General features: G+C 35.5%; 1 protein-coding gene across 7 annotated transcripts in view; it reads left to right on the top strand.

Annotated features, from left to right (window-relative positions):
* Positions 1 to 16,502, top strand: part of PACRG (parkin coregulated) — a 246,540-nt gene that overhangs the window by 111,257 nt on the left and 118,781 nt on the right. For 6 of the 7 annotated variants that reach the window (XM_053972978.1, XM_053972977.1, XM_053972981.1 and 3 more), the window contains one exon: positions 10,124 to 10,273. The exons of the other annotated variant lie outside the window; for it this stretch is intronic. In XM_053972978.1, coding sequence (XP_053828953.1) covers positions 10,124 to 10,273 — 150 coding nt within the window. The remainder of the gene's footprint in view (positions 1 to 10,123; positions 10,274 to 16,502) is intronic. 7 annotated transcript variants of the gene reach the window in all.

The following is a 16,502-nucleotide window of genomic DNA, read 5'->3' as shown; positions in this document are numbered from 1 at the left end:
TGGAAATTCAGAGGAAGAAAAAATCCCTCAGGTTGGAGGCATTAATTTCTCAGAAAGAAAAATGTCCAAAATATATTTTGATTTCTCAAAATATAAATTCAGAATATATTGTATCATGCACTGGAAAAACATTATAGAGTATTTTATAAATACAGTCATTGCATGACATAAAACTCAGAAGAAACAAATTACCTGTTTATGTCAAACTTGTAAGGAATCCAACTAAAAATAAATGAAGCACAAACAGAAAATGGGATTACTTAAGATATAGGACTTTTTGCTCCCTTTCACAGAAGATATAGGCAAACCCATTGTCTGAGTTATTTCAACTTCAGCAAAGATATACAAATTGAGATATATGGTAAATAACAAAGTACTTTGCAGCAGTATCATGAAAGTTCTGATGCACAATACACAAATATCTTCTTTGCCAGGAAGATCCATATTGCTATTTTCATATTACAGACAGGTAAAAAAGCAGAAGAGGGGGGCTAATTTTGCCCCACATTGCAGATTGCATTGGTGACAGAGAGCTGAACAGAGCCCAGGCACAGCCCCTGAGGTAGCAAACAAATATGTCTGTAGGTTACATGAGAGTTCCTTTATTTTTAGGAAACGGACAAGTCTGTCTAGCCTTTCTATGTTTTTTCTCTGTGGTCATTATAGGAATGTAAAATTCCTTTTGATGTTAATTTTTGGGAAAAATTATTACTTTTAATATTACATTTCCAATAACAAATGGATCAGAAAACCCTTAAATCCTTTTGCTTGCTTTTGTTAGGCTTTTGCAATTCTCAGATTCCTGGCTTCAAGGGTTCCCCAATGATCTCTGCGTAAGACACACGTGCAGACATAAAAATTGAGGGAGCCAGGAGTTTCTACACCTTTGTCTATTATTTCTCTGAGTAACATCAGTGTATGGAAGCACTTCCTTTCCTTTCAGAGGCAGCAAGCATGCTACCATTCACATTTGCTTTGCTGGCAATGTAGTTGTAGGAGTTTTCAACCCCTGCACGCATAAAGTCACCAATTGTTCCAGCTCCCACACTCTGACTTTTGCTAATGCAATTGTTTGTGGAGCAACTTGGTGATACTTTCATCTAAATGTGTAAAAAAAAAAAAAAAAGAAAAAAAGCCAAAGAACCCAACTCTAAAATAAATCTAAAATATTTTTAAAGTGGCATTACTTTTAAAGTCAGATCATTTCAATAGTCTAATTTATAAATGCACTCCCACAAATGAAGGAACAGTACATCATAGCACAGACATTGGAGTGAATGGCTAGAAATTATCAATAGGAAGATCTTCATATAGCTTTGCTAATGAAGATAATAAAGTGAAATTAAACCCTTTAGTATCTTGGATCACCCACTGGCCAGAATCTTCTCTGTTCTGTGCTGTGAATCCTAAAACAGATATGTAGACAATCTGAACTTAGGCCTAAAAGCAAGAAAAACTCTCATCTTTGCCCTTGTAACTTAGAAGGAAGTATTGTTTCTACACAGTTCCAGTCAGCAGACCAGTTCTTCTGATTGAGTCCAGAAAGAATAATCTCCATCCTAAAGAACACTGAAGTTTTCCTTCTTGAGACTTTTACCATGCTGTTAAACATAACTTCTGTGATACAGTAAATCAAGGATACTTTAAACTTTGTTTAAAATGTTTCATTAAAGTAATAGATATTTTTGTGAGTCAGATTTAGAGAAATGAATAGCGCATTCCTCTCTCAGTGTCACCTACAGAGTCCTTTTTAATGTTTAATAAATTTCCAAATTAAACTGATTTCTGTTTTCTTATTGATCACATTCTGTTTGCACTTGATTTCCATTTTCTTATTGTTCATTCTATTTGCATGAAAAATGCTGTCTTGGGTACAGTGTAGTTAATTCCCATTTAAGGTCAAATCAGTGTCACTTTTGCATTTAGATATGTAAAGTTGAATGTGTTGCTAGCAGTTGTTCTAAGCATAGTTATAATTTTCACATATTCACAGTACTTAGGAGTATTTAATGACTGTTAAATACTACTTTTCACAAAGTTCTGCAATATTCTTATGGAATAAATATGGTTTTCTAGTCTGTTGTAATTTTCTTTCTGCAAAACATTTAAGTTGATTTCTCTCACCTACAAAAGGTAAGTTAAAACATTAATGTAATTGTAATTTTTCTCCTGGCTGACTGTTGCTCTTGAGAAGCAATCCTGGTTATTAAGGTCACAGATGGAAAGATAAAAGTAAACAGACTTTTATAGAAGCTTTTAAAGAAAGCAAAGGTCTCTGATTTTTTTTAATTGTTCTGATATTCAAATACTAAAACTTTTCCCCTGCAGGTTTCATCAACCAGCACAAGTAGTTGCAATTAGCTTTGTGTTAGATTCTTCTGCTCAAAACTGGTCATTTCAGGTACTTTCAAATGCTTTAGGAAGTAGATCCTTTATTAATCCTCTTTTTTCTTTGAGGAGAAATTGTGTTCCTTATTCAACAAAGATAAATCTCATCCATGTTGGGAAAGTGAAATCTGTAATTAACATCTCTGACTTTTAAAGTTGGTGTTAGAGCTATTCTTTCCTGAATTTATAAATGTATTATATTTAGCATTTATTAGTAATGAATTTCATCTACAATTTTATCACCCAGTTGTTTTGTACTATAAAGTCCTTTTAAGTTCTTCAGAGTTAGTACTTGTCTTTGGCATCTGGAATAACTTGATATAATCGGAAATCTTTGTTATCATCAATGAAGACTCTTCCATATCACCTATGGATCTAGTGAAAAACATGAAATTCAGCACAGATTTCTGCAAGGCCTTATTAGTTATATTCTTCCTCTGTGGTCATTTATTGCCCACAGTTGCCTACAGTTTTTATCTTAAGTCATTATTTCTATGGAAGCCACAGAGGTTCATTGAGGGACCTTATTAAATTCCTTTTGAAAATCTAACAAAACCATGTTATCAGGTTTTTCTTGCCCACATTCTTCTTCAAGGATCTAGAGAACATTTAGAATGCTAGATAAAGTTTTGCAGTACAGATGCCTGTACTACTTTGATTCTGCAGACCTTTTTTGTAAATGGCATCACATTTCAGTGATAGCAGACCTGTTTTCATCAGGAGGGTGGATACTCAGTGCAGTTTCAGTATCTTAGCACAGAGGAAGGAATGTACACCTAGGAGTGGCTAGAAACTCTAGGCTGGCATAGTCAATGAGCAGGGTTTTGGGACTCTCTTCTAAGTGTTCTTTATACTATATAATTAAACTAGGTCCACAAATGTTAATAGAATTCAAGCTTTATAGAAGCTGATCTTGTAAAATGCTACAATTAGAAGCACAACTAAAGCTGAAAGAAGCCACCAACTGACTTTCTCTTCCACATTCTGCTCTATCATGTTTCTTGAAAGCATCAGTGTTTCACTTATGCATCTTAGCCTTTTCTGTGCCTTAGGCTTTGGCTTTACAAAAAAAGATCTTTGATGACAAAATTGGCATAAGGTTTTCATGCCTTACCCTTAATTTATCCTTCCCATCATTTCACTGTAACACATCATTCTTTCAGTTGTAGAGAAAGAAATTTTTGTACATTTGTGCTGTTATTTGGATCAGGCTCTTATTGAACTTCTAAAAGGTACAGAACACAAGGTTCTTATTCTGTTTTTTATTTGCTCTTGATTGAAATGCTGTGTTTTGTAACAGTCTTCATTACTGTTCTGTAAGTTTAGCATAATACTATTATATAAGTACAGGTAGTTAAGTATTATGCACTTTGAAGATTTTGGACAAAAATTTGTAAGAGAAATATGTATCACTTTAATCAATTGTATTTTCAGAACACTTCATGTTAGGACTTCTTTAAACCTGACTCTGTGAATTTAAAAGAAGCCCTTGATCAACAAGATTAAGTAGATCACAACAGCCAAGCATTTTTATCCTGAGTGTTACCTCACAGGATACTCTATGTATCTTGTTCTGCTTCAGTCAAAGAATTCTCTAGAACTGTTGCCTCATTTATCAATTGAGTGAGAGACATGAATGCAAAATAAATTGGTTTTAATGTTTGGTTGTGAGACCTAAATAGAAAATGGAAAATGTTGGTGCACTTCTAAGCATAGATTCACAGATATATTTGAAAAATAAGTTTAAGATAATTACATTATCAACATAACTTTTAATATAATGACCAAAATCTAAAGTTAGTAATTAGAGAAGAGACAGAAGTTTAGGAAACTGATTTGATTCTGTAAAGCTCAGGATATCAATGTGCTATCTGGGAGAAAATGTTCTGATTTGATCTCTTCTGTGGAACTATATTGTGTCATGAAAAAGATCCACTGTGTATTGGGAGAAATGCTGTCATGTTTCCTGGCTTATAGAATCTATCAATCTCATCTATCAGATGAGAACTGTGGCTTGTATTATAGACAATATCTGGGACTGAGATAGGATTTTCCAAACTGCCACATAAAAATACAAGATATCAACTTATATAAATTCTAGGTATTTTCTTTGAGATATAAGCAGTGTTACTCAAGAAAAAGATTTGAATATTTTAAAATAATTATTTCTATTGCTTTATACGTAAACATCTAGCTAAATGGATGAGCAAACAAGTGGCATATATCTTAAGTTTCTGCTCTTAATGGAAATTCACAAAAGAAACACTAAATTTACATCAATTTACATGGATTGCCAATAAAATTTATCTGAAATTAAAGATACAGTGAATTAACATTGATGCCTTGTGAAGGCTGACCTAGAACAGAGGCTAGATGGAATTACAGTTTTCGCTGAAGTCAATGAATTGGTATCTTATATTGTCTCATTGCTAAGCTTTAATAAACAGCACTATGGTGTTTTAAATATGCTTTCAAATTTCATAATTATCTCTTACTTTGGCTTTGAATGGTAGAAACAAAACAAACTCACTGAGCTTTTAAATTAAGCTGTTATCATTGTAAAATTTTCTTTTATTTAAGAAAGTTAATATGAACTTCAGAAAATATTTGTTTGGAAAAGCTATAGCAGTACAAAATAATGTATGTTTGAGTGAAAAATACTTCATCATATACTTCAACTGAGCAATTATTTATCATAGAGGATTTCTTTGAAAAGCGTATCCTACATCAGAAGCAAAATCTTCCAGTTTATACCATTAAAGTAGAAAACATCAAAACTACCAAGGAAGATAGTGAATTTATTGGGTTGGAGTTTTTTGCTGCTTAAGAGAAAGTTACAGTAGTCTAAAGGACCAAAGAAAAATACATACTGATGAGGGGGAAGGTCCTCTCAAAATCCTTTCAGGAGCAGAAAGCTATCTTTAACTGAGAAGCAAACCAGTTATGCACTTTGCTGTTATTGTGAATATCTGTGTCTTACAGCAGACTTCTAGGCCAAGAGGCAGCAGCCTAGAATGTTTTCTAAATTGGAATACTTTGAATATTATGCATCTTTCCTTCATTTGGGCTATGTAGCTGTAGTGTACCAAGATTCCTAAACGGTCTGCTTTATTCCTGTGTAAGGATGCTAGTAATTTCTTTAATTTCTGTCAACCTCTGGATACCTCTGATATTTTCCAATGTATTGGAATGTACTTTTTTCATATACTGCATTAATATTTTCTTCCTTTTATTCATGAGGGAGAATGGTTTGTAGTGATAGTAGTACACAGAAAATAATTATCAGATTTTTAAAAGATAAACAGGTATTTGAAAGTGGTGTATCTTTGGGGCAGGGACTGCCTCTAATTGAATGTTTACAAAGTGCCTAACATAATCAAGCCAGGAGCTGATTGACTGCTATGCATGGCACAGTCGAAATATTTAAGAAGAATAACAACAGTTCTGTAGTCATAATGATCTTTCTTGTGATATTTATAAGTGTTTTCCTAACACACACTGCCGATTTCTGCAATTTGAAGGGATTCAGGCTCAAATTCTCAGTCTGTTTGATTCTACCATAACCATCTGCAGCCATACCTCTGCAGACTGCAGTGTGTACTCTACTGTCATACCAGTACCAGGCAGCAGTGAGCACAGCTGTGGGAGGTGCACCCAGGCAGAGGAACTCCTTAGCTTAGTGACAGAGCTCCAGGAGGAGGTAGGTAGGCTGAGGTGTATTGAGAGCGAGAGACAGAGACTGCTGAAATTATACCCTGTCTTCTCTGAGAAGATACAGGTAGACACAGGTTCCCTGTCCTTTCTCCACATGGAAAAACAGAATTACTCAAGAGATAGGGGGCAATGGTAACAAGTTCCTTTGCTGGCACAACAAGCCCATCTCCTCTGGGACTGCCCCAGCTTCCCAGGTACCCTAATACAATAGGTACTAGACTCTGCAAGTGGTACCAAACAGCAACAAGCATAATGGTTCATCTAGCATGAAGATGTCACAAAGGTTAGGCTGACCTGTGCCCTGCATCAAAACTGCTTCCATAAAGAAAGAATCAACGGTCATTTTAATAGGAGGGTCCCATCAGCAGCTAACAGAAGGCTCAATATGGAGACTGGACCCACATCTTGTGAAGGTCTGATGCCTCCCTGGGGTCCACAGGGATTAAAGATGTGAAGAGAAAGCTCTCTCCTCTCAGGTGGCCCTCAGATTATTATCCATTATTTACTTTTTAGGCATGCAGTGATAAAGTCCAAACAAGATGTCTGGAGACAACTGAGATTTCAAGGCTATGGGACAACCGGTTAAGTGATCAGGAGTGGATGTAGTTCTCTCTTTTACCCTTCCAGTTGCAGAGAATGATGAGGAAAGAAACAGGAAGAGCCAGCAGATCAGTATCTGGCTCTGAGGCTGGTGTCACTGGCAGGATTTGGAGTTTTTTGGTTATGGATCGGTTTAAATGACGTGAGGCCTACTGGTACCTGTGTCAGAAGGGGAAAAGGATCTTTGCACAGGAGTTAGCAGAGTTCATTGAAAGAGATGTAAATTAGCTTTGAAGAGGAAAAGGGATCAAACAGGGCTCGCTAGAGATAAGCCTGGGTGCAGCATGACACTCTTGGAGGGACAGTGCCAGTGAAGTCCTTCAGTCGTGTTTTGGTAAAGTAGGGGATGGAGATCCATGTGAGTGATGTGGTGGCTGAAGGCCTTTTTGGGCACAGTGTTCATGTAATGATAGACTTTTCAATTATCAGAGCAGTAAAGAGACAGGTCAGCAGAACTGCTGCCTTGGACTTACAGAGAGCAGACTTTGGCCTGTTCAGGAGCATGTTTGACAGAGACTCTTGTGAGGCAGTCCTGAAGGGCAGTGGGGTCCAGGAAGGCTGGATGTGCTTCAAGGAGAAAATCTTAAAGGTTCAGGAGCCAATTGTCCCCATGTGCTGAATGATGAGCCAACAAATGGGCCTGACTGAACAGAGACACTTGTCTGGAATTCAGGAGATAAAAGTGAGTTTATGACCATTGGAAGAAAGGGCAGACAAGTCAGGAAGACTAGAAGGTTGTCATAAGGTTATGCAGGGAGAAAAATAGAAGTTCCAAAGCCCAAGTAAAACTTAATCTGGCTGCTGCCATAAAATATTATAAAAAATATTTCTATAATTATATCAGAAGCAACAGGAGGGCTGAGGAGAATCTATCTCGAATCTTACTGGTTGTAGGGGGAAGTATAAGGACAAAGGATGAGGAAAAGGCTGATGTACTTAATGCATCCTTTCCTCCATCTTTAGTTGTAAAACCAGTTATTCTCAGAATAGTCTGAATACCCCTGAGCTGGAGATAAGGATGGAGAGCAGATGAAGCCACCATATTCCAAGGAGAAATAGTCAGGTACCTGCTACTCCACTTGGACAAAGACAAGTCTATAGCATCAGATGGGATCCATCCAAGAGTTCTTCCTAGGAGTATTTGGACAGCCATTTCCACTTACATGACATACTCTGCATGCCTAGAAATAAGGTTTCTTACAGTTTGGGAGAGCTTCTACACTCCAGAACTACTATTCCTGGGAGTGGTTACAATTTGTTAAAAATTAAGAAGCAGTGATTTCTGTCAATTATTAATTTTTATATCCCTTAATTAATGTGTGTGTATGAATAATTAATTTTACTAATTTGTAATAATTCATAAAATTGAATATAAATATTCATTCATGCTTGTATGCATAACTATTGTACTGAAAATTGCCAATGTTAGTGATACTATTAGTTCAGTTAGCTATTATTTATGTGTATGACAAGTTAGTAGTGAATAAATCTACACATTGGAACCCCAAAACTTGCTCTTCTTACCACTCTTCCATGAAAATGAATAATGCCTGTTTCTCTCTAACAGTATTTCCCTACCTGAGACTCAGACCCAATCTTTAAAATTGTATCTGGGTATCTCTCTTTGCTAAAGAAGCCTTAGAACATCCATCCACAAAAGCATAATTTGGAATAGCCAGCCTCTTTGCTGGAACTTAACGTGAGCATGCTGCATTGTTGGGCTTCCTGTTCACACATTGTTATACTCAGAGACAGTATGAAATTAAGTGCAGCCTGGTGACTACAGTAGGGACTATTGTAGAAAATAAGCAATGTGGAATTCAGTCTGTATATTCATTTAGCAGTACTCCTTTAATTTGGATGAGGTGTAATAGTACCTTTATACCTTGGGCTTTCTATTTTTTAACAATAAGTTCAGTATGTTGCTCACAAGCATGCCAAGAGGCATGAAGGGAGATTATTTACTCGTTGATTTTTGAGAATTGTCTCTGTCCATTCACACGACCAATCTGCCCTGCCCTTGGTTTGGAGATCTGCCTCTGATTTTTAACACTCAGCAGGCATGTGATAAGCAGGAGAAGCAGGTGGGGTACAATGCATTTGCTTAAAGAGATGGAAAAAACTGACATTGCTCCTTTGTGAAAATACTATTTCATTCCCTATGAAACGGCATTCCTGTGCACTGATAAAACTCAGCACAGGAAATCGTAGCACACTGAATGGTAGAATTGTAAAATCATGGAATTGTGGTTTGGCTTGCAAGGGGCCTTTAAAGATCATCTAGCTCCAATGCCTTCACAATAAGTAGAGATATCTTTGATCCTAATACTTCCATTTGAAGAGGCAGTTCTTGAAGAAGTTACTAATAACTCCTCTTCAAATTTTGTTGTGTTCTTTGCTACAATTTTTTTCTAAATTCTTATACTTTGTTATGGTGTCTTGGATCACATATTTATATATGTCTGTGTTTCTAAAACACAGTAATGAATATGAGCTTATCTTTATCAGTTCTGTCCCAGTGCAATGATGTAGAAGTCTATGTAACTGGGTAGAACACTGGACTGTTAGACCGATATATAAGACCATACCAAATCTGACAACTGCTGACAAATTTATTGAGCTGCATAATTTCAGAAATTATTTTATAAATAGATGGATTTGCAAGGAAAAAAAATACACTTATTTCAAGCATGATTCATTTTTAATTACAAGAGAGAATGCAAAGTACTTGCTTTTAGTAAAATTAAAAGAGAAGAAACAAGAGGTTTTTGTGAAATGTCTTAGTGTCAAAAGATTAGAAGCATGACACTGAAAGCTAAGAGAAACATCTAAGTAGGCTAGACAAAACCTTTTTTTCCCCTAGAATGTTTTTCTTTTGAAAAAAGCCTACAAGGTTTGTTTGTTGGGGTTTTTTTTCTAGAAACATTTGCTTCATTGTACTGATTCTCAGAATAGTAGGAATTGTCAGTTGAATGAATAAAATGATCGTGAAATAAATGAGTACAAACATACAAACACCAATTGTTGCACTAGAATGCATCTGTTGTCAACCTTTGCAGGTTGTCTTGCAGTTGTATAGTTCCATTGGCCCCAAGTGGTACTTACTGAACATTTATATTTCATTTGTTTGGACCACGCCAGTATTATACAGGCAGCGTGAGGGAATAATGAGCTGCATTCTTTGGGTTACTGAAGAGTCAGCACAAATTGTGGGAACAAATAACAATCAGACAAGGCAGTGTTTTATAACATCAGGACTGCAATCCATCTTTGGGATCTTTCTAAGCTGGGCTAATAAAAGCCCACTTACAATTCCCAACAGAGTATAGTTTAATTAAATTTGTCCATTAGAGGACTCCTCCCCCTCCCTTTACATTTTAGAAATTAATTCTGCTTTCTGCCTGTTCTTTTTGCATCACAGATGCACTGAACCTTCGTAACCGACAGGTCCTCTGCACCACACTGAAAGTCATCCAGCACCTGGTGGTGTCAGCTGAAATGGTGGGGGAGGCCTTGGTGCCCTATTATCGGCAAATTCTCCCAGTCCTAAGCATCTTTAAGCACATGAATGGTGAGTTATCCTAACAGACACTGTGTCTTTCAACTCCTAAGGCAAAAAGGGGCTTGAGGCAGGGTTAATTAACAATGTAGTTAAGATTTATTACTGTATATAAACTCAAATCCATTTGGAGCTCTAAATAATGTAAACTCCCCCTCTTACTATTCCCTAAGGATGCACTGAAATTAACAATTTCATTTATTACTCCTTGCACGTACAGTTTATTTAACACAGTACAGAAGCAGTGAAGCAGTTCTATAATCTTCCAATAATTAAATTGTAAACTTTGTAACAGTCTTTTGAATACATTAATAAATTGCAAAGCTTTTTTCCTCCCTCCAACACGTTAGTTTAGTCCAGCTGTTTTATTCAATTCTGTGCTCTCCACAAGCAATTTGCTGCTACCAGAAGGTTTAGGAAAGATTAAAAATAAAAGTAGAGATCAAACTAATTAATTTGAGGGTCGAGAAAACTCCATGTCCTAGAAGAATTCCAAGTTAGATGATATCAACCAAAACAGTGAAGTTTGAAGTTATTGCTGCACACTTAGCAGGTTTCATTATTGAGAAATTTAGAACTAATTTATATCTACAGTTAAGTATGTGTTTTCTTTGTAGTGCAGATCTCGCCAGTTTTAGTCTTTAATAACTGGTACTGTGAGTTTTATATAGTGTGAGTACATTTACACCACAGTCTTCAGCTGAAATCAACATGATGTATATTGCTTTTGCCAAATTAATTTTTAAAATATTTTTTGGTAGTAAATCTGTCTGTACTTATTTTCCATTATTTACAAAGTTACGGACTTAAAACTTCCTGTTATTGACTTGTGGCCAATAGATGAAATTAATTCCTCACAAGCTTTCAAAAGAGGGTTTTCATTAAATTCATGGCATTTTAATAGTTCTCTGCAGGACTCCTTCCTATTATACTTTCTGTTTGCATTACTGCAGAATATAATACCTTCTACTCACTCTTTAGCAAGTATAAGATTCAAATCAGATTGAAAAATGCCTGTTCAGAGACTTGAAGGCACAAATGAAATTTACATTTTAGATCTGTTTAAATACATGTACGTCTCTGACTTTACTTAGTGAGAAACATTCAGTAACATGGAATTTCACAAATGCAAGTTATTTCTGACAGTTGTGGCTTTCCAGAAGTTGTGGGATGAAAGGTTATGAGTGAAATCTGTTGGCTGAACTTAAGCAATTTCAGTAGGGCTCCTTATGAATTGGAAGATTTCCCCCTAACAGATCTAATTTCGCTATCTGGCACAAAACAAGACTGTAAAAATGACTCTCATTGATTAATGAATATACCACACATGCTTTTTCCCAAATTTCCACCTGAAGTAGGCCATAAATTCTCTTGACTGGGCTTTTCTACAGTGATTTCAGATGAATAATAGGGAAAGCTCATGTGTAGCCAGGTACATAGCTTGGCAAGGCATTAAACACAATCTAAATATATCTGCAGTTCTGATTGTATTGTGAGCAAAATAAAATGTATTTTCAACATATATGCATGAGATCTGTACTCTGTGAATTTGAGCCTATATAAAACTACACTAAATCATTATATTTGACATTAAAGATCTAAAGCCCCAAAAATAAATGAAAAGTTATAGTTCAAAATTAAATGATTTTATTAAGTCATTTCATTAAGTCATTATTTTTTTAGAAATAAAAATTTTGAAACTTTAGTATTACCAGGAATGAAATAGATGCTATTTGCAAGGCCAAGCATATGAAACTTCAACTCCTTCAGTACTTATATGGGGATGATAGGGAATACCTCTGTGTCCTCCTTCCACAAAAAGATTATGTTTCATTCCTCCTTCACTGGTGGTTGGCAGAAAATGCCGGGTTCTTTCCTCCTCTTTCTATCTCACATAACCTAATAGGCAGCTGAGGTGCAGGTGTTTGCTCCCAGTTATAACGGAATTGCAGACTGATCTGGACTATTTTCTTCACTGTTTATTGTTACAGGTGAAAGATGGGGCAAGTGAAGTGTACTTCTTTCTTCTTTTCTGTATAGCTTGTGAAAGTAAGAACTGTGGTGCATCTTCCTGGACTTGTATGATTGGAAGTCTATTAAGTCAGACACTGAGGAAGTTTGTCCAGAATTAAATTAACTGGAAGAAGCCATGTTTTAGTCACTGTCACCTCATTAGATCAGTAGCTATGTGATGAAAGAAGCTCTTTCCCAAATTCAGCATCTATGAATACCACTCTCAGTAAACAAGATTATCGTCAAGAGAATATTAAAAAAGAAAAAAATTAGTATTAAAAAAATTAAGGTGAACTTACCTAAAGTTCAAGTTACCTGGTGAGCAATTTAGAACAAATCAAAATGATTCTTCATGGGGTGTGTGTGATGTGAAGCTCTGGAACTCCCAACCCAAAATTCTTTAGATACAAAAAGTTTCCATATGTTAGGTGGAGGATCAGAAATGTCATAAAAAGAGTATATTGCTTGTTTAATAACACACATGTGTCATTGTTATTGGTAACTTTTGTAAATTATAAAAAAGGAGAGCATTGATGAAAATAAATTAGGAGTTTTAATCATTGGAAGCATATAAAACATGTTCACCCATCTGAATCACAAGATACCGGTTTAAAATAAACCAATGCAATCTAAGTTCTAAATGCCAGGAGGAAGATCCAAGCCTCCTGAGACAGTCTGTGTGAAAGCCAGAGGAGAAGGTTCCATTAACTTCTGAAGAGTCTTGTTACTGAGCAAGGGACTTTTTGGTGCACAAAGCATATTTGGTGTGTCTGAATTTGCGCCCTCTCTGGAACTTAGGCCCTGACTTTCAGTAGATGTTTCTTTTCCCTCGGGTTCCCGAGTGCCCTGCTGCAGAGCATTAAGACATGAAAGAGCAAAGCTCTGCTGGTGATGCTACCACTCGTGTCTTTATTGGTGGAGACAGGGAGAGCACCCTCGCCATCTGGCCAGAGTGTGCTCTGAAACAGGGTTGAAGCTTTCTGCTGAAACTTTTAGCCAGAGCCATAAGCTTGGCAGGAGAGCAAGGGAAGGGAACATGAGTATGTTGAGGAAGAGGAATACTGCTGCAACACAGGAGCTGTTTGTCTGTTTTCTGGAGATTGGAAGGAGACTAACAGTCTCCAAGCAAACTTCCAACATAGTGACTATTATACAAATTTGCTGCTATATAAGATAAGAAACTAAAAATGTCATGATAGTGCTTACTAAGTCTTGCTATATACTCTGTAATGCCACTATAGTTAAATGCCTAAGGTAAATGTACTCTTATAAAACTCATTTAAATCTTGTGAACAGGGAAAGAAAATTCTGTATAAACTCAAATGGAACTATTCTTTTGCATCACAAACCCCTATCTTTTTTTTATCTTATTTTCTAAGCTGTCATTTATAAATCTGTTAATTATCTGGAGTAAATACACTTTAAAAAAATACAATAAGTTTGTTATTTTATGAAAGCAGACAGAAGAGAAAAATAAAAGAGAAAAAGAAAAAAGAAAAAAAAGTCTTCAGAGCCTGGAATATTCTATTAGGGTACATTTATACCAGAATGATGTCTGAAACAGAAACCAATTCATTAAAAGGATTCAACTTTCAGGAGCGGCAAAATTCTCCTGTTTGATTTACCTGACTGGTAAATGATAATTTCATATATTTAGTTCAACAGCTGTTTTCATGTTATCAATTTGTATTATATGGAGCAAGAACAGTTTTGAATGTAAAATAAAGTTAGATGAATCAAAATATTATTAGGATTTGCAGGCCTCAAAGAGAGAAGGGTGGTGTGCCATTGCACCGTGGAAGGTACCTCTTCAGCATGGTAATTTCATCTGTGATTTGTTACAATCACTGTGAGGTAAACAGTGGAACTAGGGCAGCCTGAAGTTTCTTTTGGCTGCAATAAAATTGCCTTGACACTATCAATAACTTAAAGCTAACATAAACTTTGGACAGTCTCTACCTATGTAGCCATTCCTTGAAAATAAAATTTTAGAGGTATGACTGAGAATACCTGATGTAGTTGTACTGTAGCATTCAACCAAGTGTGAAGCCACAAAGCAGAATTGTACTGCATGCTTTGCAGCACCTGAACTCCACTTGGGAAAAAACATTCTCTTGTCTGAAAGGTACTTCACATATTTTGGAGAACTCTATTTTACAAAATGCAATAATATTGCATAGACTCTAAAGGAAGAAGCAGGACCTAAGTGTTAAATGGCGAAAGCAAAAGACTGTGCCTAGAGGTACAAGTCGTCCCTGTGTTGGAGTTCAAGTATTTTCAGAACTGCCTGTGTATTCCAGACGCAGTGATGCTCCTCCAAGTGGTTCATAGCTATTAGCAAGAAGCAGCAATTATCCTTTAATGTGATTGAATATGCTCTAAAGAAAAATCTCTTTCCCAGACCATTTCAACTGTTTGCTTCTTCCTCTGGGAAATACAAAAGTCCTTTCAAAAGTCAGTCTTGTTCTAAAATACTTTGCATCTTGCCAACTCTGTTTTCTTTATTTCTCCTATGAACTCTGAGATTTCAGACTATTCTCAGACAACTTCTCTCAGAGTTCCAGTGCTACTAGCTTTAGCTTTTTTTTCCTTTAAACTGAAAATGGAGATTCTCAGAGAATTAGTTGATTCATGGTTGAAATTTGCATAAAAACCATTTAATGCCATAAGATTATTGATAAAATAAGCCATGCTAATATATTAGTAACATAAACTGTATTCTACAGTTTTCACATTGTTCTTATGCTTCATTTTGACACTTATTCTTCCTATCCCTTTGCATATTTTGCAAGATTTTCATTATTTCTCAGCTCTCTTTGAATTCTGTCGGTTAGAATTTCTGAAATTTAAGAACAAAGATTCTGATGTGGCTTTAAGGATATACACTTCAAAGGAATAAGACCACTATGACGACACAGATCTAAGTGAAGAAACTAGTTTTGATACATTTTCTGTTTTTTTTTTAATATATACCTTCAGTACAAGAGGATTCAGGATGTTCTGATTCATCAACATTTAATGGAAAATATTGTGATTTTCCCAAAATGGCATCTGACAGTAAATCACCTTTTTAAGCAGATGAAGACAGATTGATTGCACTCCAAAAATGTTATTACCATACTGCTGAGAAGCAAAATATATTTTTGTCATTCCCAACTGTGATTCATGATATTATTTCAACTGGCTTTCTGTGAATTACAGTTCTAAGGATATTTATTTAACAAATATTCTGCAATGTTTTTAAGAACATCAAAACATTTCTCATCTATGACATCCACTGATGGTCTTTTAATGGTATTTTTCAAAAATGTCTCAAATTTTTTTTGTCAAGAATGTCATCCTGAAAGTACAAGTCTCACAAAATAGTACTTTATGTCGTAACTGAGTAAGCAAGAAAATGATCCTCAACCATTATTAGCTGTTGTCTCACCTTTTTTTGCACCAGACTCATTTTTTTTCAATGACCACTATTGCATGTGGAGCTACAAAAAATTCACTGGAACTCTGAAGCACAGAAATTGGGAGTTACCAAAATCCACCTGTATTGGAGCATTTGTTGCTTTAGTATCTTCAATACAAACCATGTGATTTTAAGGTGATTATATAGTAAACTTCTAATGTGTAATCAATACTCTGTCAGGTACTTTCTAACACATTGAATCACTGCACTTAGATCATAATTGCTGGGTAACTTCTAATTACTGTTTCATTTCTTAGCTGAAAATACAGCACAGGTCTGTGCAAAATAGAACTGATTCAGCTGTGATTAAATTGAAGCTATTCACACTTAGCACTTACTTTTAATATGTTAATGTTCTAATTAATTCAGCATCTTGAATTTTTGATGCAAGAAAAATGAAAAGCTTCCCATGTCAGAGGATGATACATTACAGCCAATATTTTCTTTTTCTCTTTTTAGTTTTTTTTTTTTTTTATTTTTTGGGTATTATGACTCACGAAAATGAGTTTTCTATGGAATGAAAAATGGCACATGTATGAGTTAGGACTTCATGGACAAGTAAAATAAGTAAACATTAAATTCTTCCTGTGCTTCAGTAGAAACATCTGTAAAATTGATATAACCTGAAAGGGCTTGTAGGCCTCAATCTGCATTTTGTTTGGCAATTAATCAGAGCTTTCACAAAGTACCAGGAGTGTGGGTATGTATGTCAGTGAAACATAATTTTCATAGAGTTAAGGATTCATATCATGCTTTGCTTTAATACAT

Source organism: Vidua macroura, chromosome 3, assembly GCF_024509145.1.
Source record: "Vidua macroura isolate BioBank_ID:100142 chromosome 3, ASM2450914v1, whole genome shotgun sequence".
NCBI classification, from domain to species: domain Eukaryota; kingdom Metazoa; phylum Chordata; class Aves; order Passeriformes; family Viduidae; genus Vidua; species Vidua macroura.
This window is presented reverse-complemented; position numbering and strand designations above follow the sequence as displayed.